This window comes from Vanellus vanellus (genome assembly GCF_965231255.1).
Source record: "Vanellus vanellus genome assembly, chromosome: 10".
In the NCBI taxonomy this organism is placed as follows: Eukaryota; Metazoa; Chordata; class Aves; order Charadriiformes; family Charadriidae; genus Vanellus; species Vanellus vanellus.
This window is the reverse complement of record NC_138915.1, coordinates 23,783,335-23,808,234: the sequence shown is the minus strand read 5'-3', so window position 1 is coordinate 23,808,234 and position 24,900 is coordinate 23,783,335. Positions and strand designations below refer to the sequence as shown.

Here is a 24,900-nt window from a genome sequence, read left to right as displayed (position 1 = left end):
CAAAAAGAACATGAGAGAACTCATGAGAGTTTGTTCGAGGTTTGGGGGAGAAGGGAAGGGGGGTTGTATCGAACTCCGTCTCTTCTGCAGTCCCACAGTTTCTTTTCAGCCGCAGGGTCTAGCGTCTTTTCTTAGTTGTTTTTTTTTTTTTTTTTTTTTTTCCTTCAGCCATTCTCCTACAATCTGGAGTAATTCTGTTTTACCATTCGACATAATTAATTTTGCTTCCATTTGCTGTGTTTTGGGTTATTCAGTCACCTCCCGCTGCAGTGGCTGGTAATTTTTTGACTCACGCCGTGAACAGCACAGTGATCGTAATAACAGTGTTATACAACACTTTTTGCCCATATGCATCAAACCTCCGACAAAAGTGATTAGATTTCATTGCTGCCATCTTTCTTTGATGGAAAGCACAAAAAATTTAAGGGAACTCTCATCCGACGGCAAATTAGCTACACGCAGAGGTGGTCCGTGACTTTGCCAAAATGCTTTTGAGTTTCTCTATTTCGCTGCCAACGGTTTGTGCCCATCTCAGCTGCTCAGTGACACGCAGGAACCGTGGTTTGCTCTTCCGTCCCAGCCCAGGAGGTGAAATCCCACCTATGGACCGTGGCCCCCGGTTAAATACGAGTGTTTGACCCCTGTTTCCCGTGAAGAGCGACAGCATCTCAGGTTCCTTGAGGTGTTATTCCGCTTTGGAGGCTGAAACGATATACACAGGAATTCTGCGAAAGTTTCCTTCCAGGATTTCATACACGGTGTTTTTCTCCTGATCACAGCCAGAAGCTAACGCTGATCTAAAAGTAATATCGTTGCAATTGGCTTCTATGCGCTTTTCTCTGTGAATTTGTCCGGCGTAAACTTCTAGCATCCACAAAATGTCTGCAGGCAAAAAAAAAAAAAAAAAAAAAAAAAAAAAATCTGCAGTTTGATTACACGCTGGGTAAAGAAATATCGCCTTTTGTTCTGACCTGCTGGATTCATCGAATTCCCTCCCGCACGCTCCTATCTGGTCTCCCAGCCAGTGCATTAAACAGAAGACTGATTTTAAGGGCGCAGATTAATTCAAGGTACAAAAATCAGAGTTTCTTACGAAAAATTGGGGGTTTTGCTTACCCAGGTGTTTAGCACTGTTTCGTTCTTTCTGGAGCCAAATGTGGACTGAGATGCGTGCTTTCCATTGGAAATGCAATTACTAAAGCTTAGGAGTGCTGGGGTCCAAGAATTCATTTCATTCAGTCATCTGCACTTCTAAATATATGGTAATTGCTGTTCTTTGTGTATGAAATGAGAGAAAATAGAACAAATCAGAGAAACGTTACCTTCTGCAGATAGAGTATTTCCGAGGATAAGGTAGTTTTAAAGATACAACATCATTAACAGAATTTTTTTAATCCTTGTTTGCGTCTTGGCACAGTGACAGGGCATGTTTCCGATGTTTTGTACATTTATTTGAAACAGAATAAACTTCTTTTCTTTTTGTACAGGTTACTGCCTTTGTAGGCTGTGTAGGTGTTTTTCGAACGCGCACACCACGCTTACTTAAAAGTAATTGCATTTTGAGATAGGTTATATATTATGCCCTTCCTATCAAGGTATAGCCATGCGTTACAAACTGCCTTTCTCCAGGTTTCCAGAGTGGCATTTTGTTATTGCGGATCATTTTAGGCAACTTCCTGAGAAAGTAAAACGTCCGCTCATCTAACTGCCTTTTCAGCTAGAAGCATAACGGAGCGCCTTGGGGCAGCCAGGACTAAAAGGATTAGCCATTAGGAGGGCTCTCATGTCACCTTTCTCTTTAAAGACCTCCTGATGGTTTGCCCCGTGGTAATTCTGGGCAGCATTTCTTTGATGTGCTGGGGGCTGTGGTTGCTGCCGTGCCAGGGCTGACAGCAGGCGACACCTACTAACCTCACACGGCGGCTATGCCCTCTCCCTGTCGCTTTTGCTCCTGCTGATTTTTCGGTAGGAACGCCGTTGCCTAGTTCCCATCAATAGCAGAAGTTGTTCCAGGGAGAATCAGGCATGAGAAGCGTTCGGGTGGCTCGAAGGAAGAAGTAAGAGAGGCTATTCATCATTCAATAACGCTGAAAAGGTGGTTGCTGTAGAAACCTCTTCCAGGTCTAGGAAATGTCACGAGTCGGATCGTACCCACCGCAGAGCCACAGATGAGATTGGAGATGCTCCGGCGCACAGGGAGCCTGGGCGCCCGGCGTCCCTCTCTGGAGACACCGCAGAGCTCCTGGCTGGTTGCCCGATGCGGGGAGCAGCCATCACCGTCACCATCACCATCCCTCCATGCAGAGGCTGCTGCACAGCCACCATGGCCCCACGTGTGTTCGCAGGGACCACTTTGTCCATCAGGGCGCGCTCCCCGGTGCTTTCCTCCAGGTCTCGTGCCCATGGATTGTTTCAGCCTCTATCCAAAAGCTGGCTCCAGCAGCTCCCAGGGAGAAGGCGTGAGGGATAAAGCGTGACTGAACGTGGTTTAGCTTGGGCTGGCAGCAGCAGCCTGGGGCCGTACAGGGAGCACAGGTAGCACCTGAAGGAGATCAGACTTGTTCTCCCCTGGAGCATTGGCTGAGGCATCGTGAGAGATGCAGCAAACCAGAGGGGTGCTTAGCTGGAGCTCTGAGCTCAACTGCAGGCTGATGGCTATGGTGTCCTGAGCTATTGCAAAGGGTGAACATGAGCAGGAGGAGCAGAATTGGATCGTAGCTTCGTAAAGGGGCTGAGTCATAATATAACCAAGTTGGATTCATTTGTAGAGCAGAGGTGCCTTTTAAAGTTAAGATGCTCCAGCCACAAAGTGCTTTACTTATTCCTTTTGATAAGGACCTCTTAAACGCTTGCTGCTTTGGATTTCAGTCCGCTTACAGTCTGTCTAGTAGGGGTGGCGCAATCGTGCTGAAAGAAATGGTTTATCTCCCCGGAGCTGAGGTCTTGTTGTGTGGGTTTCAGGAGTTACCTCGCACTTCTGTGGGTTTCCCACCGGTAAAATGAGCTAATGTGTCCATCTCGCTCTGCCCCGCTCTTTGTGAAGCGTTCCTGGCTTTGGCTTTGTAGTTATTTGTTCTGGTTCAGTTCCTCTCGGGTTTCCGCATGTAAGGTATCCTGGGTGTCTCGTGGCTGGGTAATTTGTTTCAAAATATGCTTTCTGAGACTAACGTTTCTCCTTTTCCATTCGAGATCAGTGGGATGGAGCTGCACTGTTCTTAATGTAACGTTGATTCTGCAGAGTGATGTTTCTGATCCTTGGGGTAAACTTCAAGATTGCTTTAGGTATCCACATTCTGAATGAAGACACAAGAATATCTCATTATTCAACTATTATGAAGTCTCTCTTGTTTTCAGCTGCTGTAGATACTGTTGATTTGTTTTGATAAGTGTGTTAGAAGCCCCGAGCTTGGCAGGACACGTTATTGATCTCACGCAACGCGTTCAGGGCATTAACGTGGGAGTATCATTCACAAATCCATTTTCTCGGAGCTTTAATTTAAATACCGGTGCCCCCTGAGGATCCTTCTGGGTCACTCTTACTCTCAAGCTGTACTTCAGCGCTGAGTAAAGGGATTAATAAATGCAGGCACCCAAATTAGCTGCGTGCCAGCTGCTGCCAGATGTAGCTGTCTGGTCCGTTCTGTTTGCTGGCGTACTTGTTTCTGTAAAGAATAATACTCGGCTCTGTCTGCCTTCAAAAGAGTTTTTCAAATTTCAGCCACTCAATCCCAGCTGCTCTGGAAGGAGGCGAGTATTCCCCTGTTATTAAGGCACGCTGCCTGGGAAGAATATTTAAGGTGAAATAGTGTCACTTAGCTGGTTGTTAGACTGCAGGAAAACCGTCCGCTGCCTTTCTCCTCAGCAGACAGACACTGAGAAGTTACACGTCAAGAGGGCTTTGGAAAGGATCTGAGTAAAGTTAAAGCCACATAGCGCTATGCAATCCACGAAAAGAATGTGATGAGGCAACTACAGATGAATGTAATATTTCGTTTCGTAAAGATATGGGGGAAAGGTTAAAGGAGGAACAGAGCTAGGCCGGTCACTTGGAGGCACTGCCGAATTAATGTTCCCTTGCCTTCAGCTACTGGTCATGGAAGACAGATGTGCGGGAACCGGGTACGGGTTTATGGAGTGTGCGGAGAGGTTTCTTTGTCCACTCCTCGCGCACCTGCCCCTTACTGGTATCGTAGAGTTAAAATATCCCGACAGTTTCTCAGAAATGATGGCCTAGCTTCCCAAATTATTTCCTTTTCTTTTTTCCTTTCATTTCTTTTCTCTCTATGTTTCAGATTATGCTTGGCCTTTGCCTAAACAGTTGTGCCCTATATGGATTTCCCTAGATGTGCTCTTTTCAACTGCATCTATTATGCATCTCTGTGCCATCTCTCTTGATCGGTATGTAGCAATACGCAATCCCATTGAGCACAGCCGCTTCAATTCCCGCACCAAGGCTATTATGAAAATTGCTGCAGTTTGGACCATATCCATAGGTAAGCAATGCGGCTCACGATCTTAACTGTGTCTTAATGAATAATAGTGTTGCTCCAATTTTCATTTAGGATTTTTAAGAGGATACGCAAATTAATGCACCTGGCCTGCATGCCTGAATATAACAAATGGTTACTGGGAAGCAGAAGTCTTTCATTGCGGTTGGTCAGTGACCAAAATAAGTAGTCATTTTTCAGAGTAGCGCCGCTTCCAATGCTGCTGTGTACGTATCGATATGCCGATAACGACGGTAACGCAGACAAATGGTACCATAAAACTGCTGCGTAAACAAAGCCGAAAACGGCGTTAGCAAAGGCTCTGGAAGGCAAACCCCGGCAGTACCGCTGACAGGGCTAGGCTGCAGTTGCTGCAGTTAAACTGGCTCAAATTTGGGTAGCGGGTTAAGGGAAGCAGCGCAGAACTGGAGGCAGGCGAACGGCGAGGTGCGCCTTGCTCGCGCGCAGGCTTTGTCGCCTGTGTGACCCAGCAGGTCAAAGGAGGTGATTCTGCCTCTCTACTCCACTCTCGTGAGACCCCACCTGCAGTACTGCATCCAGCTCTGGAGTCCCCATCATAAGAAGGACACGGACCTGCTGGAGCATGTCCAGAGGAGAGCCACGAGGACTGGAGGCACCCATGAGGGATGGAGCACCTTTCCCATGAGGAGAGGCTGAAAGAGTTGGGGCTGTTCAGCCTGGAGAAGAGAAGGCTCCGGGGAGATCTTACTGAGGCCTTCCAGTGCCTGAAGGGGGCCTACAGGAGAGCTGGGGAAGGACTTTTTACTGGGGCATGTAGCGATAGGACGAGGGGGAATGGCTTTAAACTGGAAGAGGGCAGGTTCAGATTGAACATTAGGAAGAAGTTTTTCCCTGTGAGGGTGGTGAGGCACTGGAACAGGTTGCCCAGAGAGGCTGTTGAGGCCCCATCCCTGGAAGTGTTCAAGGCCAGGCTGGACGTGGCCTTGGGCAACCTGTTCTGGTGGGAGGTGTCCCTGCCTATGGCAGGGGGGTTGGAACTCGATGGTCTTCAAGGTCCTTTCCAACCTAAACCTTTCTATGATTCTATGACCGTGCCGCCACGGTGGAAGTGCTGCCGGTGCTGAGGTGGCAGGGCTGAAGGGACCATGAATGAGGAGTAGACACAACAGAAGATACTGTTGTGTCACTGTGATAAAACCCCATAAATAAAGCAGCAGTAAAATAAGGAAGAAAAGGGGAAACGATAGTAAGATGACTCTGTAATATCCAGAATTATGTGAAGGAAAACATTTCTGGGGGCGTTTGTTCAATGTGCTTTATAAAAGGGGCATTTGGGGTAGGGTCAGAAGAACTGTATGACCACTTCCCTCTGCCTTATTGCCTTTTTTGGTTGAATAAAATGCAGTCTTACGAAGATTTAACATTTAACTTTTCCTTTATGAAGTGGTTGTGGCTTTCACCGCTGTACTGCGAGGCAAAACATGTTTCAGGTGCTTGAACTTCTCTCGGGGTTTTGCCTGCTTTAGAAGTGGAATACGATTCCAGATGTCGGGCTGCTGCAGGGGCGGAAGCTTGCCGTGGGAAAAGCCTATGGAAAAAAGAAGAAAAAAAAAAAAAAAAAAAGGGAAATGTACCTTCTCTCCTCGTTAATATAACAAGAATATCTGTTAGAAACAAATTTTCATGTGCCACAGACCTGCTACGGTTCCTCTAGGTAATACAGTCCCCAGTAAAACTGGATTGGGTTTAATCAAGTCATTTAAGGTTTTTTTTGTTGGTTTTGTTGTTTTGGTGTTTTTTTTTTTTTTAATTATTATTTTAAACTCTCTGTGCTGCCTGTTTGGCATAGGAAGGAAAGCCGCTGAATTCAGCGCGTAAGCGGGCGGGCGCGGGATGCTTGGGCTTGACTCGCGTGGGCGGTTCGCAGCGGGTGCAGGATGAGTGCCTCGCGGCGCCAGGCGGGACGCGCAGCCCTGGCCCCGCCTTGCAGAGCCGGGTAAAGCTGTCAGCGGCATTAAGCTGCACATTGCAAAACTTTGGCAATAAAACCGTCCGGCTTCCATTTCTGGAGCTATCTTGCGGATTTTTGCCCATGCTGCCTTACGCGTTGCAGAGGTAGCCTGAGAAATTTTGGCTGGTGCCGAGCGCGGCCGCCTGCGCAGGCGCCTTGAGAGCTCAGTTGTGGTTTGGGCTACGGGTCCAAGGAATAAAAGTAAGGCAAGTGGAACTTCGTGCATGCTTCACTGAGTAAGCAAAGCTGGGGCCTGACCAAAGGGATGTAAAGACAGCCATAGACCTACCTCTTGCTGGAGTTACTGGGCGGGGAATGGGCTCGGGATGATGGAAATAGGAACATTATGGGATCTACTGTCCCCCAAGAACAAAAGTACCCAAGCCAGGACAGGCGAGGTGACTTTGTGCTGCTGTAGAGTGCAAACACCTCACCCCTGCCCAGCTTTCTCGGGTGGTGTTTAACCAGTCTGCATTTATAATAAGGTGCGAAACAGGTGAAATGATGAACACTAAAAGAAATAGCTGGGAAAGGAGATGGAAGGGCACTTTTCCTTTGCAGGCACGTGGCTCGTCAGCCCACAGCAAGGCCATGGGTGCTGCATTTATTCTGCAGCACCCAAAAGTCTTTAGGAAGAAGCCGTGAGCGGTTGCTCAGCGGGATGTCGGCAGCGCACAGTGCTTCGGGAGGCGGGTGGCAGCCGTGCCTGCGTGCCCTCCTCTGCCGGGACCAGAGCTGGGAGGGCATACAGCATCGCTGGGCTCTGTTTGTGCTCTGTTCATCCTCTTTGTGCAGATACCGCTGGACCAGGGAAGTCTTTGCCTGCATCCCTCTTTTTGAAGATACAGGCAGAATCGATACTCCCCAGAGAGTCTGCTCAGGGCACTGAAGTGCTGTTGGATTTCCACCCTTCCCAGTGCATGCGGTAGGGCTTACCCGTTTACTCGGGCTTGCTCCGGAAGGTTGTGTTAAATGGAGAAAGAAAAGTACTCTTGGTATGTACCTAGCTTACTTTAGCGTAACTGTTTTTACTTCGTAAATGAATTCAGTAATGTGGCAGACAAAGGAATAAACTGAACATGGACCGAAAGAGAAGATCTCACCCAAAGTGTATTGTTGCTGTCTGTCATCTCTTACCTACTTGTCACTCAGAAAGGCCTGAGGAAATCCCAGGCAATATTCAAGAGGATGAAATAAGTTAAATAAATTCACCCTCCCTTCAGTATTAAGTGTCACGAAAGAATTTGTGCGTTTCTGTACATGATGAAGTATCAAACTCAAAGCAGCACTTAAGCGCGGGCTGCTCAGTTGGCATTTCCTACATCCTGCTTCAGTTGGACTGCAGAAAATGTTACGTGCATCCCATGTAAAGAATCCTGAATTCAGTTCCCGAATCAGAATTTAAAATAGGAAGTAAAAAGCATGTAATTTGTCTTAATTTGGTAGCTTTTGCATTCCATTTTCCTAAAATGTTAATGCTGACAGCAAAATATATAATAGAGGTTCTTTGCTCATTGAGCTATGAATTTGGCAGGTTGCACACGCCTAAACCTATGATTAGGTTTTTGAGCAGGGGAGCGTAACAGAGTCCTCCTGTCTGTTGACATTGGCTTTACGAACGGGTCTTTTCCAAAGCCCTCTTTGTTCCAGATTAAAGTACATCCCCGCCAATTGTCCCGTGTTTCAGCAAAAGCAACCTGAGCAAAGCTCTCTGTGTTTACTTAGAGAAAAAGTGGGTGCTGTGAAGTGCCGTGAGGTTTTGCGATAGATAGCACCGTGCTGAGGCTGGAGATGGAAACGGAGGCAACAGAAACACCCACGCCATTGAAAATGAAAATAAATTATAGATGTGAGCTTGCTGGCAGGATCTTGATGTTGTTTCAAGACTTCAGAGTTGCGCAGTTGCAAGTGCAAAGGTTTTCACTAGTAACGTGTGGGCTTGACCATCTCAGGGACCCCCTGTACCCTGCTCCGAGGAAGGTGGCCTTGGGCCACCCCGGCCAAGAGAGGAGATGCCCGCGCAGCTCTCGGCAGGAGTGAGGAGGAGCCAGTCAAACGCTAAATGCGCACTGTCTAATACAGGAGAAAGTGTTAACTGGGTGATATTAATATAAAAGAAATATCACCTTGGGAGTGTGAATGAAAGAGCTGCAGTGATGTGGAAGGGTGCACACACATTGCTACTGATGTGAAAAAAGTAAAACCTTTTAATTCTGAAGCTCCTCACGGCCCGGCTGTGTGCCTGCCAGCCCAAAATGGGGTTTCCTCTGCTTCCCAGAAAGTTCAAGGTTTGGTCATTTACTAGAAAGTGCCAAAATTACACACGCTACCAATTTCCCAGCTCACAGTTTTACATCCGTAGTAACAGTGTAAATTCAATTTACTTGATAAGCGACTTAAGGCCAGCCCTTAAATTCTGCTCTTTGCATCGCTGCCGTAAGCAGACCCCACGTCTTTTGTTTGTTTGTTTGAAAAAAGAATAAGTAACTAAAAAAGGGAATGCGCTGTTGCATTATGGTAATACCGTGATATGTGTTGTGTTAAAATTGGACTTTTTTCTTTCCATTCTCTCTCTGACTCACTAATGATATTATAATCTTGATTTCAGGTAGCTATCTGGGGTTTGTATATATAATAAACCATTCAACTTTAAAAAGGGATTTTACATCCCCATTTAACTTCCCTACTACTTCATTGTTTTATTGAGATCTATTTAGAGACGTATGAAGGACATGTACTGCTAGGAGCAGTAAATACTCATCTCAGATTAAGTGATCTGATGTCTAACAGCTTTCTCCTTCTGCCCCAAGTGTGCCTCTCGCACAGGCTGAGCAGCCCCATGCGCCCAAGCTGTCCTAACGATGTCCTGAAAGACCCTCCAGGTATCAATTAAGCCTCCCCCTATCTCACTGGGGAGAATCCCGCTGGGAAATGATACTCAGTTTGAGGAACGTGCTCGGAGTGGCACCGCTGACACTAAAAGGAATTGTAGTCTCCTTACAGGCTTGAGAGCAGGTCGCGTGTGGAGGTAAAGAGGGACTGGAGTAATTCACGTAGCCGCCCTCGGGTCATGGGTTGAGAGCACGGTTAGGGGTTTGGTTTGCCTTCCTGCCCCATAGCTGTGTCTCTGGGATCAGTGACTTTCTCAGCTTGCCGATGAGACACGCTTGGTCCTGAGCACCCTCTGTTCGGTGCTGGGCAGCAGTTGCTCCTGAGAGGCTGGGCTTTGGGACAGGAGCACGCACCCACGAATTTTGTTGCAGGCTTCAGGCCCTGGTTAGCAAACCAACCTTTGGACACGTTTCATGGAAAAAAAAAAAAAAAAACAAACAACAAAAAACTACAGCTAATGGAGTTATGGGGATTTTATTCAAACCCTTCCCCCCAGGCAGGCTGGTTCTGTTTGTGGCTCATCCCTTGGAGACACGGAAGCAGTGGTGAGGCAACGGTCACCGGCAAAGGAAAAATTAGACAGGCAGCCTTCACCTCCTGGAAAAGCGTACAAATTCCTGACCACAGGCACTGCTTTGGTAGAAGGACTTTCGCTGAGAAAAACAGTTGCATGTGAGTAAAGCCTAAGAGAGGGTGGCGTTAGTTTCTCTCCAGATTTGGGAGAAATTTGTATTCATGTATTTTTGCCTTTTTGTGTTTGGCATTAAATGTCTGACAGTGTATGTTTGACTGCCGTTCTTCCCTCGCGGGCAGGAGGGTCGTAGTGGATAATTTCCGTAGGCAGAGGTGCCGCGGTGGTGGCAATCCTGATAGTTTTTGTTAGCCTCAAGTGAGCGCAGAGGTGGCATTAGCATTGCAAGCCAGGCTACGACTTGCTTCTGGTGGAGCAGTAGAGCAGGTTTGTGCTCATAAAACTTTTTTGGGCCTGTCTTCTGGTCGTGGGTGAGCCAGAAACCCTTGCTTTATGGTCTAGAGCGTGACACTAGGGCTCCGGCTGCCTCTTCTTGCCCGTTTGTTTTAATTGACTACAAGGTTATTTTCTCTGAAGACATTCCGTCGCTTGAGTGTCTATACGCGATTCCCGAGAGGGGCATTGATCTCCCTAGCACATCAGCAAGAGTCATCGGGGTGAAGAAGACCATAGCAGTTGATAACAAGCTGAGTTCCTGGCAAGGGAACTCCCTTGGGATTTCAGGCACGGGCGCCTGGGTTGGTTTGGTTTTGCCGTCAGACGCGAGCGAAACGTTTTGCTGGGGACAGCAGCAAGCGGTGATAGAAGCGTTTTGCACAGAAGATGGATTGACCATCCCACCGCCCCCGTTCCCAGGGGCGAGGGAGCTGCTGGCGTCTCCGGTTTGAGGTTCCTGGTGCTGAGCACCGGTTCAGACATCCCTGTGTGATTCCTCGGGGAAGCCCAGCCCTGGTAGCGGGCGCGCTGCGAGCAGGGCAGGAGCCCCATCCCTCTTTGTTCGAACGCACGTGGCTGAGCAAGAGGAGTAATTTAGCCAAAGAGAAGGGCAGGTGGGAAAATAATTCGTTTCTTCTGCCTTTTACTGGCGTTTGCCGGTTTTCCATCTGGGCTGGGGTTGTTCAGTGCTCTTGCAAGGTTTAAGTAAAGGTCAGCAGCTTGTTCAGGCACAGTCGGTAATTACGTTCCCCTGTTTGCAGTCGTGCTTGTTGCGGGCAGGGAGATCCTCCCAAGTTCGGCCCCCTTTTAGCTTTGACTTTGAAGCGATGCAAAGCTGGCACTGTTGTTTTATTACAACAGTTGGATAAAGCTAGACCTAACCCTGCCCTGAAGGTGCGTTGTTGCTGCATTAGCACATGAAATGCGCTGCAATTAGTCTGCTGACATATGGGGAATATATGGAATTTTTGTGGGTTTGAACACTTCGAAAGCCCACGCTCCTCAGTTTGCCTCTGAAGAGCTTTGCTTCCTAAATTCTCGTTTTCACAAGGCAAGTCGGGAGGCTGCTGTCCGCTGGGCTTTCCTTCTCGCTGTCTGTTAGTTATTATCGGAGAAACGCGCAGGCACTTTGAGGGACGCTTCTGTTAAGAAACCACACAGATGTGTTTTAGTTTTCTTTTCCCTTTTCTGGGAGGGTTGGGGGAATCAGTTCCTATTTCCCCTAACAGACTTTAACGTGAATGCGTCCTTACAGCAGCTGCTGACATTCAGGTGAATGTCTCTTAAAGTTGTAACCCACATTTATTTTTTATAATAATAACCATGAGGTTAAAGATACAGGTTTAAACGTGCAGTGTTTAGCGTGGCCAGCAGCGTTCTTGGCTTTGCGGCGCAGGCTGCTTTTGTGGCAGCCGTAGGCTTGCTTGGCACACAGCTCTTTCTCTCTCCTGTTTTTTGGGGTTTTTTTTATTTTTTATTTTAAACTTTGTGTAAATGCCAAGAGGATGGTAGTGAGGTCCAAAGCCCACCTGCATCAGCAGAGCCCTTGCCACGGACCACAGCGGACTTTGCATCCAGTGCTGACACCACGAGAGGTGATCCCTGGCGTTCCCAAGCCCATGTCCCCGCAGCAAAATGTGACCCCTCGTGTGTTCAGCCCTGAGAATCCCACACGTGGGGAGGACAGAGTAAACCCACACGCAGGCCTCTGGGTTCTTTAGTGAGGTGGTTGTCCCTGGAGGAAATGAAATATCTTCTTGTATAAGAATGTTGTGAGAAAGAATGGAAATCACTTCCTTTCTCAGTGGAAATAACCATCTTTCCAGTAATCTCTATCATGGGCTTCCACAGAAGAAAACAAGATATTCAACACAAAAACATTACTGTTTTTCATTTAAGTCTCAGTTCTGTGAATGTCAATTTAGACTTTTTAACCATATTTTTCTCTGGACCAGGCTAGTAAATGTTTTACAAAGCTTTGTTTGTAGTTATTTGGGTTTGGTTTTATTAAGAATCTGTGAAGAGCATCTGTTACTCTGTGTCCGCAGCATCATTTCAGGCCCATTTGGTGAAACGTTCTGCTGGCTTAAGAACATCTGACAAGGAACAGTTAGGACAAGGACTGTAATTGGATTTGTAATCTGGAGGATCTCTCTCTGTCTTGCTTCCCGCTGCTCTGTCAGACAGAAGCTAAAGGAGGGGACAAGAGAAAAAATCACATTCACCTTCTCCTTTGCAATCTGCTTTTGGTGAGAAGGGATGTCCTACTCATGCTGCTGCCTGGCAGAAGGGTGCACAGAGCTCCCAGTGTTGAGCCTAGCAGGGACCTGGTTCATAGAATCATAGAATGGTTTGGGTTGGAAGGGACCTTAAAGATCATCTGGTTCCAGCCCCCCTGCCCTGGGCAGGGACACCTCCCCCCAGCCCAGGTTGCTCCAAGCCCCGTCCAACCTGGCCTTGAACACCTCCAGGGATGGGGCAACCACAGCTTCTCGGGGCAACCTGGGCCAGGGGCTCACCGCCCGCACAGTTCTTCCCAATATCTAATCTAAGTCTCCCCTCTTCCAGTTTGAAGCCATTCCCCCTCGTCCTATCGCTCCCCTCCCTGATCCAGAGTCCCTCCCCAGCTCTCCTGGAGCCCCTTTAGGCACTGGAAGGGGCTCTGAGGTCTCCCCAGAGCCTTCTCTTCTCCAGGCTGAACCCCCCCACCTCTCCCAGCCTGTCCTCCCAGCAGAGGGGCTCCAGCCCTCCCAGCATCTCTGGGGCCTCCTCTGGCCCCGCTCCAACAGCTCCGTGTCCTTCTGCCGTTGGGACCCCCCGAGCTGGAGGCAGCACTGCGGGGGGGTCTCCCCAGAGCAGAGCGCAGCAGAGGGGCAGAATGCCTTCCCTCGCCCTGCTGGCCACGCTGCGGGGGATGCAGCCCAGGATACGGTTGGCCTTCTGGTCTGTGATCACACATTGCCGGCTCACGTTGAGCTTCTCATCCACCAAGACCTCCAAGTCCTTCTCCTTGGGGCTGTCCTCAGTCCATTCTGCCCCCAGCCTGGATTTGTGATGGGATTGCCTTACGTACAAGACCTTGCACTTGGCTGTGTTGAACTTCATGAGGTTTGCACAGGCTCACCTCTCCAGCCTGTCCAGGTCCCTCTGGATGTCATCTTTCCCCTCCAGCGTATTGACCACTCCACACAGCTCAGTGTTGTCAGCAAACTTGCTGAGGGTGCCTGCACTTGCACTGTCTATGTCATCAACAAAGATGTTAAACAGCACTGGTCCCAGTACCGACCCCCAAGGAACACCACTTGTCACTCGTTCATGGCTTGCTGTCTGCTGGTGGCTGGTTCTCTCTTCTTACTGGGTCAAAACCAGTTGCCCTAGGCACTGCTCAAACATCAAGTAAGAGGACCAAATTTGCTCTGAAGAGCAGTGTGTGATACACAGTAAGCTTGCAAAGCTTTTACCTTGCAAGTTTTTGGAACACCACCGCCTGTCTTTGGGAATTCCCTGCTGTGTTAGTAAGAAAGGGTTATGTGACACAACTGGAAAACGCCTCCGAGGCTGGAGACCTCAGCTCACTAAATCAGCCTGACGGTTGTTGGTGAAGAGTGTCAACTCAGGCGCAAGGCAAAAGCTCAGGAAACCTCTGCACTGGGGCTCGGAGAGCTGAGCAGCGGTAAGGCTGAGCAGGAGCGTGCTTCAGAATCTCTTGCCTGTTTGGCAAGGCGTCCTCGCGCTGGTGTAGCGAGGTTGGGTTTCTCTGACCAACTGACCTTAATTCTTAAATTATGGAGAGTTATTACCGCAGTGTTAGTACTGTGGTTTGCTTGAGTCAAGTGGGGTTGAATGCCTTCTCCGTGCTTGCTCAAACAGCAAGCATTCCTGCTTAGCCGTGTTCGGGCGCCGTGGGAATGCATGGCAAGCACAGCACGTACTGATCAGGATAACCCTACTGAAATCAGGGCCAGGGTGTGAGCTGTGTCTGCAAGCGGGTATTTGTGCATTTGGGACCACGGCAGTAGCAATTTTACGGTATCTCCCCACGAAGGAAGCCCCTCTGGAGTGGCTGAGACCTTCCACGCTTCACTTCTCACTCCTGGGGTGGTATAGAGTTGGTCTCTGGTGCCCAAGTCGTGTAACAGACTTCGTTCCCTTTACGGCTGGGTTGTGGGGTGGATCAGCGATAAATCTCATATTAAAGAATGAGTTGCAAAGACAAGCGTGAGGCAGAAGGAAGCATCTGAGATGAGGGTAACGCTGCCTGTTCGGCAGTGCTGTAGGCTGGCTGGCAGCTGAATGAATGCGTGTTGGCAGCTCCTCTGAGGGCATCTTTCTTCCTACTGCTGTCAACGATGGGATTTTCCTGGATTGGAGGAAAGACCTGTTGCTCTCTCTTTCCTGTGCTTTCTCAGTTTGAAATCCCCCTTCGTTATGAGAGAGATGAGGGACACTTTTCTGTTCCAGCAGCTACCTCCTCATTCCCTGTCATCAGTGCTGAGTTATCTCACGCTCATGCAGAGTTTTAGGCTGCCATCAGTGCTCTTGATTTGTATATTCATCATCTCCCAGAACTAGGTTATTCTTCCCAAATGTACTTTATGTGTGTGACCATGAAGATATCCCGAAACCTCATCTCGTTTCCCTTGGCTGAAGCAGTAACACTAAATTCAGTGATGATTACTTCACGAACGAACTGTTATTCATTTTGGAGTTTTATTTCAAAGGGCATGCGTTACAGAGAGCTCTAAAGCATAAAATTATCCATGCAAATATAATCCCGGTGTAATGCCATTGATTCGGATTTCTTCTTTGTGTAAAGGCTGCTCTGTCCACCTCCCACCACTTCCCAAATGTCTGGGGGCTGATGGAGCCAAGGCATTAGAAAGATGTCTTTCATGATAGAGGGTCAAGGGCTTGATGGGATGAGAGTTATCGCGGTTGCAGGGATTTGGCCCAGGCAAGGTAACATACTGGAGAGGGGCAACTGCCTTGCCAAGGGTGAGCTGATAAACATTAGCATGTAGAGGGAAAGAAGACCGGGTCCTGGAACTATCACTTGGGCTAAGGAAGGCATTTATAATGCTTACTTTTCAGAAGAAATTCCTTTGCTAGATTACTGGCAAATGGTAATTTTATGGTAATGACAAATTGCAGATGTATTCTCCGGAATCCTGGAAGACACTTAGCTGGAATGGGAAAAATGCCCTGATTAATCTCTTGAGCATGTTAATCTTTCTGTTTAGAAACTCAGAGTCCTGCAGGATTAGTTCTAGGACCTGTGCTGTTTTCAGCAACGCCCCGAAAAAAAAGCAATCCAGACACAACAGTGGCCTCAGCATTGGTTATTTCTCGGATGAAGGAGCTAAGGAAGGGCACGGCCAACCCCACAGAGGTGTCTGCAGAGTGAGCGCTCACAGCCAGCCGGGCGGCCGGCGGGCAGGAAAGGGAGAACAACAGACATTCTGTTGCTCTCGAAGTGCTGAGATGTGCAGGATTTTTCCTTTCTTTAAAAGGACAGAGAGGAATTTGAAAAGAAACGGAGAAAGATAATCAAAGGCATAAAATGAGTTTGGCGTGAGGAGAGAGTAAATAGAATAACATTCTTCGGTTCCAAAAGAGATACCAGACAGGAGGGATGATAAAGGTCTATAAAATCACTGAGAAGGTGGAAAAGGTGACCAGAGAGTGATTATTCACTGTTTCTCACAGTAGAAGAACTGAGGGGAGTCAAAGGAAATGTAAAATGAGCAAGAACTACTTTGTTCACATGACAAACAGATAGGTTGTGGAACTGGATACTGCTGAGTATTGTGGAGTTATAAATGAGATCAAGAATTCACAGGAGATGGGTCTCTCAGAGGTTATTTTAAAAACGAGGTGGGGATGCAACTTCTTGCTGAGGAATTTTTGAAGCTATGATGCTGACAGCTGCCCCATTTTGTACCACGGCCCTAAACTTCTGGTACCTGCCAAAGACAAGAGGCAGGGCTAGATGAACCCGTGGCGGTCTAACTAGGTCTGGCCCACCGTGGATTTTCCATGTTCTCACGTACACAACGGTTGTGGAATTCCAAAATATGTTGTTGCTTTTGCTGCTTTTGGCTGTGTCTGGACAGATTTCTTTGGAAGGTTTTGGGTCTGTCCTGGTGTGGGACTGAGCTCCACAGATCAAGGGAAAAAGTTCAGATCTCAGTATGCATGAAAAATATTCAAGTGCGATCCAGTACTCTGGCATGAGTCCTGTATTCCGTCTTCTTTCTGTCCCCACAGAAAGTGCTGTGCCACCAGGATACAAGAGAAACTGCCTTGGCAAGTGCGGTGATTCCCGAGGCTTATTAGTCTGCTTAGCGCTACGGAGTAGCTGGAAGCTGTGCCATAGTTATTATTATAATTGAATCATTTAAAGTTTCCTTCCTTCCTTCCAGCCAGAGGGTTTGTAGCTGGGGTTCTCATTTCAGGCCATCCCGTCAACCTGATTGCCATTTTAGCTGCACCTTTTCTACTCTCTCGTCGTCTGTTGTTCCTGGTTTTAGCCCGGTATTAAAGACAGAGGGACAGGAACGGGACAGATGCTGCAGCACGTTCATTTGACTATGTAGTGGCCTTCTCTAAGAATTCAAGCAAGACCGTCTCTGTGGTACTCCTCAGTTTCACACTGCTTATGGGCGATACGCCTGGGCTGGCAGAGCTCGCAGAGACCGCTCTCTGCTTGCACCGAGAGAGACGATAAGGACCCAGAAAGCCAGGAGCTTTTCTTCCGTGTGTCTGTGATGCCATGGCAAAAGTGGCCATTTTTCTATCATCAGGATTATTTTCATGTCTTTAAGAAACTTGCTTCTAGATCTTCATAGCTGCAATTCTTTTGCATTTTGATAATTTTCCTCTTTAAAGTTTGCTACTACGTACCCTATGTCAGTGATTTCAACCCCCCCCCCCCAGACTGGCAGGCACAGAGAGGCCAGCTGGAACAGAGCAGGGTAACGACTGTCTTTCCTACACCCACAAATTGCAATTAATGCTAGAAAAAGAACTTGATAAAGGAGTTACGCTGCATTCGCTGTGTCAGCTGTGGAGCGCTGCAAAGCCGCAGTCGTTCCTGGGTGTTGAAGCCCTGGAGCTGTGCTCCCAGGAGCGTTGTTGCACCGGGTTTTTCCCTTCCTTCTGGGAGTAGTAACTGCTCTTTGAAACACCTCCAGGCAGCGGGTTGAGCACATGAAAGACCTGCGTCGTCTTTGGAGCTCTGTCCGTCCAGGTAACCGTCTCTTTTTTGGTCTCGTTCTTCTAGGGATATCTATGCCCATCCCAGTCATTGGTTTGCAGGATGACTCCAGGGTGTTCGTAAATGGGACCTGTGTCCTCAACGACGAGAACTTCGTCCTCATTGGATCCTTCATGGCGTTCTTCATCCCTCTCATCATCATGGTGATCACGTATTGCCTGACCGTCCAGGTGCTGCAGAGACAGGCAACGGTGTTCATGTGTGGAGAGGTGCCCAAGCAGAGGAGGAGCAGCGTAAACTGCCTCAAGAAGGAGAACAACACAGAGAACATTTCAATGCTTCACAATCACGAGGGGGCATCTCACTTGAACTCTCCTGTAAATAAGGAGGCAGTGCTTTTTCGGAAAGGAACTATGCAGTCCATCAACAACGAGCGAAGAGCCTCGAAGGTCCTGGGCATCGTCTTCTTTTTGTTCCTCATCATGTGGTGCCCATTTTTCATCACTAACGTCATGTCTGTCCTTTGCAAGGAAGCCTGCGATAAAGACCTCTTGAGTGAACTCCTTGATGTCTTCGTTTGGGTGGGGTATGTTTGCTCCGGGATTAATCCCCTTGTATACACACTCTTCAATAAAACGTACCGCAGGGCTTTTTCCAATTACATCCGTTGCCAATACAAGACCAGTAAAAAATCCGCGCTGCGGCAGAACCAGTGTCTGAATGTTGCTTCAACAGCTTTATATGGGAAAGATCTGACTTTAACTAGTTATCGAAATGGCAATGAACTCAACAGCATGGAACTAGATGAAGCTGAGGGCCTTGAAATGCAACCAGGGACTTCAGAGCTCTCCATAAACAGCTGTAACGTTGTAAGCGAGAGGGTGAGCTGTGTGTAAAGGTGGCTCACAGAGCCTTTTGCTACGGTGTATCTGTAGCCAAATTATATTGTGTAAAAATGTAAGTGTTGGTCAAAGGACAATGTAAATATTGCATTCTGAACAAAGCTTTTTTTTTTTAAAGAAAAAAAAAGAGTTGTCTTTCCAGTCCAGTACTTAAAAACATATATATTAATATACTGCAGTGAAGTTTAAGGTTCTATATTTACTGTTAATACTAGATCAGAACTATTAGTTACTTTGCATATGTCATGGACAAAATGTTTGAATTCTTCTTCCAGTGCATGAACAAAAAATGCTGAATATTTATCTCAGGTGGCATTTGCTGGAGTCCAGAATGGCACGTTAATAGTTATATATCAAATACATGCTACTAGACTTGGTCAGTATACCTTTCTTTTTCAAGTTGACAGTAAATATATACTTTAAATCCTCACCCTTATTTGTGCCGTGTAAAGACTGTACAGAAACCTGGCGAGAGACATCAGGGACGCGTAGCGGCTGTGCAGGCACCTGGCCAGATGTGTCCTCTTACGGGTAGTGGCTTGCTGCCATACTGGGGCAATCTTGCACGTCAAGGGACCTCTGTTAAATTTTGACTCCCTCTCCACTCCTGCTGTTTTCTTTCCGTTCCCCAGGAGGCTCCGTCAGCCCTAAGGAAGGTGGGGAATGCAGTTCTGGTGTGGTTTTGCGATCCTGGCTGGGGTCACTTGCGCGCTTGGAGAAGAAGCATGAGGCACAGAGCGTGTCCCAGTTATCTGCTTCAGCCATTTTATAAACGGAGTGCCTCAGATTTATATAAAGCCCTCCTTTGGTCTTGTAGATAATCACCAGCTCTGGGATGGAGCAGGCCGTGCTCCGTGTGGACGGCACGGCCTTCACAGGTTGCTTGGATGATCAAGGTCTTTGGTTGACCCAGAGAAGAGGGCTCTGGCTTTGTAAGAGCTCTTGTCTTCTCGGTCCTCACGTCTGTTTATGCCTCAGCTTGTTTAGCATTTGCTTTTATTTTTCGACATCCTGGGACTTGCAGTGCTGATGATAAAACACTGGTTTGGGTGTGGAGCAGAAGCTGCTGTGCACATGGGGCTGGTCGGGGTCAGGCTGTGAGGTGCAGGATACGCCTCACTGGGGGATGCTCAGGAGAGAGGCGTAAATAAAGCAGGGTCCCAAGAAATCCTGTCTCGGGCCGGGGCGGGCAGAGCTGAACAGAGTATGTCACTGGAATCATTTGCTGGTGGCATCGTGCAAAAGCAGATGACCAGGGACGGGAAAGAAGCAGACCTGGAGCTAGTCTACATGGAAGATTCATCTGGATTAACTTTTAAATTTGATTTATTCCATTTCACTCCCAAAGTAAATTATAGTATATCATATTAATGCCACTTACATCTTAATGAAATCATCCACACTGGGATTTAATGCGGTTTAAGTAATCTGCTTTTAATTCACACCATGTATAATTTGAATTAATTTGCCTCTGTGTTCCTGTGTAGACAAACCCTCCAAGGCATCGTGTCTTTCTGACACTGTGTCTCTGGGGTGATGCCTCTCATGCGGTTTTCCTTGTGCAGAGTATTGTCTAATGCCAGATATCACCCGTAAGGTTTTTACGTCTTCATTAACTAGTACAAAACCCGCTGCAGTGCCCATCTTAGGTGGATGCTTTTAGCATCACTGACAGCCTCTGGCTATGAAAATCCTCGGAACAGAAAAGCTTACACTAGGCACGGATAAATTGCATTTTACTAACATGAACTGCTCGTACTCTAAGCTTGCTGTGTTCATCCCACCAAAATTAACTTGCAGAAGAAGTGGAAAATTCTGCTAGTGCTTTAGTGTACCGTTGTGCTGTTGCATTGCCGTGTACAGCAAAAACCTCACTGAGGCCTCTACCGAAACCCAGCCTAGGGGTTACATCTGCTGCTGGGCCGCTCCCAGCTTGACGTGTTGAAGTTGATGGTCCTGTCTTCTCCCTCATCCTGGGGAAAATCCACGGTACTTCCATGCAGGCAGGCGAGGTATCCCGGCGCAGAGCGTCGCTTACTGCTTGCAGAAGGCGGCAGAGATGCACCATGTGCCAGCCCGCCGATACCCCCGCGGGCTTGAATGCTCGGGAATCCACTCGCCTCTCCAGAAAGTCTGGTAACCAGCAGGGAAAGGACTGGCCAGAGACACAAACTGGTGCCTTCAGTGACTGCCCTTGGCTCCGAGTCAGATTTTACTATCTCAAACAGTACAGAAAAATCAAAAATACCACATTGCTTTTTAATTTTTTTTTTTCCTTGGATGAATTCGTAGCACATCTTTTCCTAACACATGTATGTGTGTGTGTATATATATGTGCGTGTGTACGTATATATACATATATATATATATTTAAAAGCCAACCACAGACTTTGAAAGCATTTAGCAATAAGTTGAATTACAGTAGCTTCTAGCACACGTGTGAATCGGTCATGTGTGAATAGCTCATATTCCACAGCATCCTCAAACTCGGTGTAAGTCCACACACAGGCATTGTCTTCGCATAGGAGCCTGCCTGTCTTACCCTTGCCGCTTCTGTTGTATGGGCAAAAAAGGAACCTACTATATTGGGATGTAAATAGTGGGAGCTGAACAGAGAATTTACAGAATTTTTATAAATGTTTTTAAAAAAATTCAGCACCAGAACTGTAAATATGTCGAGCGTTGCGACTCAGCTGGACCCGTAGTGATGTATGTCACTTGTTTAGACAAACAGACAAGGGGACTGCCTTACAGCGCCTGCGTTCTCTCCCGGCCAGCGGGTGATAACATTTTTGTGAATGGTTAAACACTGTCACTTACCCGACTTCCTTTGGGTCATTCACATCAGGGTTTTGTGATGCTGCTATTAATTTATTAAAGAAAGTTTGTTGGTTTAATCACTCTTAATTTTTTTTCATGGTCTATCAGAAAATAAATAAAGGAACGTGCCCTCTCTTTCTTTCATCTGTCCCCAGTTAAAATCCTTCCTGAGTGAAAAATATGTCCTGACCAAAAAACAAAACAAGAAAAACTGAAGATAAGGATGAGGATAGCTTTCGTTTCTCCTCCCACACTTGAAATATGGCCCACAGTTGCTTAGTCACAGAAATTAGTGTCAGCAGATATCCCAACACTTCCAACCCCAAAACTTGTTGAATACAAAGACGGTGATAAACTATTCCCCCTCTTCTCCTTGTTCCCTCCAGGGATAACTGTTAAAAATGACGTTTTTTTAAATTACCTCAATTTGAAGAATGGATGGAGTTCTCTGCAACTTAACCAAAGTCAGGTTGTCCCCACAGCAGCTTTGCTTCTCCTGAGCTGTCATCATCAACCACGGTGGTGCCTCAAGAAGCCCCTGGGAACTCCCTGGTGGGAGCACCCGCTGGGAGTTTTGTGCGAGTCCTCAAACCTTGGCTCAGGTACAGTCTTACGGGTAGCGTGTGTGGTGGGGTTTTGTTTTGAGTTTGGACTGAACAAGTGAAAATAGTTTCTTGGAAATGGTGCTGTAGGCTGAAATGTGTTGGTTGCTTTGTTTCCTGAACCAGATGGGAGACTCAGTGTGCACGTAGAAGTTCCGACCCACCCAGCAGACCACCCTGTTTGATGTGCATCAGGGAGTCTACTCATGGGGCCAGCCCCTCAACTAGCACCTTCCTGAGCTGTAGGGGCTTGCAGCCTTCCCCACCAGAGGCCAGAAGCGAGGCTGTCCATGTTTGCTCAGGCACAAAGCCTTGGGGCTGAGCGACCTGGCTTCCAGACCTGAGCTGGCTCATCTACATCTGTGACATGTTGCCCCACAGAGCCAAGTCTGGGGTGTGGCATCCATGGAGTCAGCTGCGGTGGCTTTGGGGACCTCTGAGGGCCTCAAAAGCTGTCCTTTCAGCACAAGAGCCTGCTCCTTCAGTCCTCTGCTCGCTGAAGATAAGAGCGGCTACCCAGAGGCTGTGGCATCTGGGAGGTGGTACGGATGAGAGCCAATGCTGGGGGAGCCTCAAGGCATCCCACCTCAGCGTGGCTCTCCTTCTGTTATCTGAGTGACAATTTAAAGGTGCTGATGTCGGGTGGTGTGTGAGTAGTTGGTGTGAGCAGTGTGGTTAGTGCCTTTTCCTCTGCAGAGAGACTCAGGTCAACCATTAGCGCCTTTCTTCTGGACAGCCCTACTGGCGTGGAGCGCAGCCAGTGCTCTTCCCTTCCAAGTCAGCAGGCCAGCTGCAGTCATCTGATGTACTGGAGCCATGAGGGCCCTGGCTACAGACGCCCAAATTCCAAAGGAAAAACATATTTTCAAGAAAAAAACCAAGCAAACCGCAAGCAGCTTTTCAGAACTATTGTTTAGCTTTGAGCTAATGAAGCGTGTCTGATATTCTTGCAGACAGATTATGCTAATCTGGCATTCTAAAAGCAGCGTCCGGCATGTGATCAAGATGCAGATGTCTCTTGGATGGGTTTCCTCCCTGGGTCACGGTATCATTACGATAGTTACGTGCCAAGCCAAGAACTGCACTTGGCTTTGTCTCCATTTCAGACTGGGGCGGAAAGGGCAATCAGAAGCTTTTTCCTGGGAAAAAGAATACAAAGGCCATCAAGTGTTGGGCAGGTGCAGCAGAAGAACAAAGATGGACAGAGATACACACACATGAACACACACGTGCCAGAGAGCAACAGGCGATGTCATCGTGCTTCAGTCTTCCCTTGAAAAAATGGGAATAGCTGAGCAGCTGGGGAGGCAACCTGCGACGGGGAGATCAAAAGTAGGTGATGCCGTGAAATGTGGGCTGTTCCAGGGGTAACGTAGCGGTGGGGGTGCATGTACGAAAAAATGCTTTTATTTTCTTCATTTTTCACTGTGAAGTTGTTATTGACTGTTCTTCCTCTCCCTCGTTTTTCTTTAAGTCTCAGGTCTTTTACTTGTTTGCTTTTACCCACACTGAAACTTGTGCTCTGAAGCTGTCAGAAGCCAACGAATTATCTATGCGATGTGATGTCTTGGCTGTGCAGAGATGCTGCGATCCCGTAACAACGTGGAGACGTAGAGTCTTCAGGTGAGTGACTTTAGATATCGATGAGACAGACGCTCAATGCAGCAAGGCACGCTTGCCAATTAAAGAACTACAGCACAAGGTCTTTAACAAGCAGAATGAGCTACACACTGACAACTTTTGTTTAAAACTGCCCTAAATCATGGGTTCTGCTGATGGGAGGAGGGTGTACGTGGGGAGGATGTCTGCACTCTGCTGCGGGCTCCCTCCACGAGGGTGCTGGATGTACCGGCCGGCACAGCGTGCCCTGGGCAGGGCGCGCTGCCCAGCGGGGTTTACTGCGCAGTGCAGCCACAGAAGAGGCAGCAGAAGGCTGATCTCCTGGGCCACAGCTTCGAAGGTTTGGTGTATCCTGGTTTGAGCAACACAGGACTAATTTCCCTTCTAATGCTTGGGAAAACGGCACTTTTAGAAAACTCCGGTGTCTGAATTTGTGAAAATACTTACTCCATAGCCAGCCATGGTGTGCGGGTTTCAAGGTCTCGGTGTTTTCGAGCTCGCCGGGTGTGGGGATGAGGGGGAGCGAGCCCCGGGCACTGGACCTGAGCTGCCAACAGGGTTATTCCATACCATGAATGACACATTCCATAGAAATCAGGAAGTTTGCTGAGGAGTTCTCTCTCTCCACCCTGAGAACCCCTCGCCCCGGTGCCGCAGCCCTGAGCCCTTCCCTTCCTCCCGCAGCCGCAGCGCTGGCGGTGTCCCACGTTGGCTGTCACTGCGGGGAGCGCACGGCTTCCTACGGATAGAATGGGCTGAGGACAATCCTTGGGTATTTTATATTGATATAGGGATCGATATTGGCTCTTTAGTGTTATGAATGTTAATGATTTAGTCTTATTCTATTGAATCTGTTTATATTTCAATCCTCGGATTTCCTTGTTTTTCCAGATTCCCCTTCCCAGGTGGGGAGGGGTCATCGGGTGAGAGAATAATTGTCTAAAGGACAATAAATTGTTGTGGGTTCTTCAAACCATAACACAGTGACACAAGTTACAAGTTTTTATGGTGGAAAATTGAGACTGTGAAGCAATCCTTGTTACGTATTACATCTCTTATGAATGTTGCTTTATGTTCTGCTTCCCCCAAAACCGAAGGATCTCTTCGCATATAAATACGGGTTCCCCAACAGCTTTCTGGGACAATGACTGCTGCTTTGTGGCTCCAGTGGGTACCAACACTCAGGTGTTAGGTGATGTGAAAAATGAATCATGCAGCATCACCCAGGGGCATGTTAAATCCACTCTCCTGAACTTTCCTGTGCTTCAATCATCATTAGTTCAACAAATTGGATAAATTAATGTTTAATTAAAACACAGCCTAATTATCCAACCTATGTTTTTAATAGGATCTAATTGTGGCATTTTGAGTTATTTAAATTGCTGATACACTAGAAACGAT

The 24,900-nt window shown here is 47.7% G+C and overlaps 1 protein-coding gene across 1 annotated transcript in view; it reads left to right on the top strand.

Annotated features, from left to right (window-relative positions):
• The window catches only part of HTR2C (5-hydroxytryptamine receptor 2C), a 47,494-nt gene extending 28,966 nt beyond the window's left edge, over positions 1-18,528 (top strand). The window contains exons 2-3 of the mRNA XM_082488118.1: positions 4,293-4,493; positions 17,622-18,528. Coding sequence (XP_082344244.1) covers positions 4,293-4,493; positions 17,622-18,451 — 1,031 coding nt within the window. The 3' untranslated portion in view covers positions 18,452-18,528. The remainder of the gene's footprint in view (positions 1-4,292; positions 4,494-17,621) is intronic.
• The last annotated feature ends 6,372 nt before the right edge of the window (positions 18,529-24,900 follow it).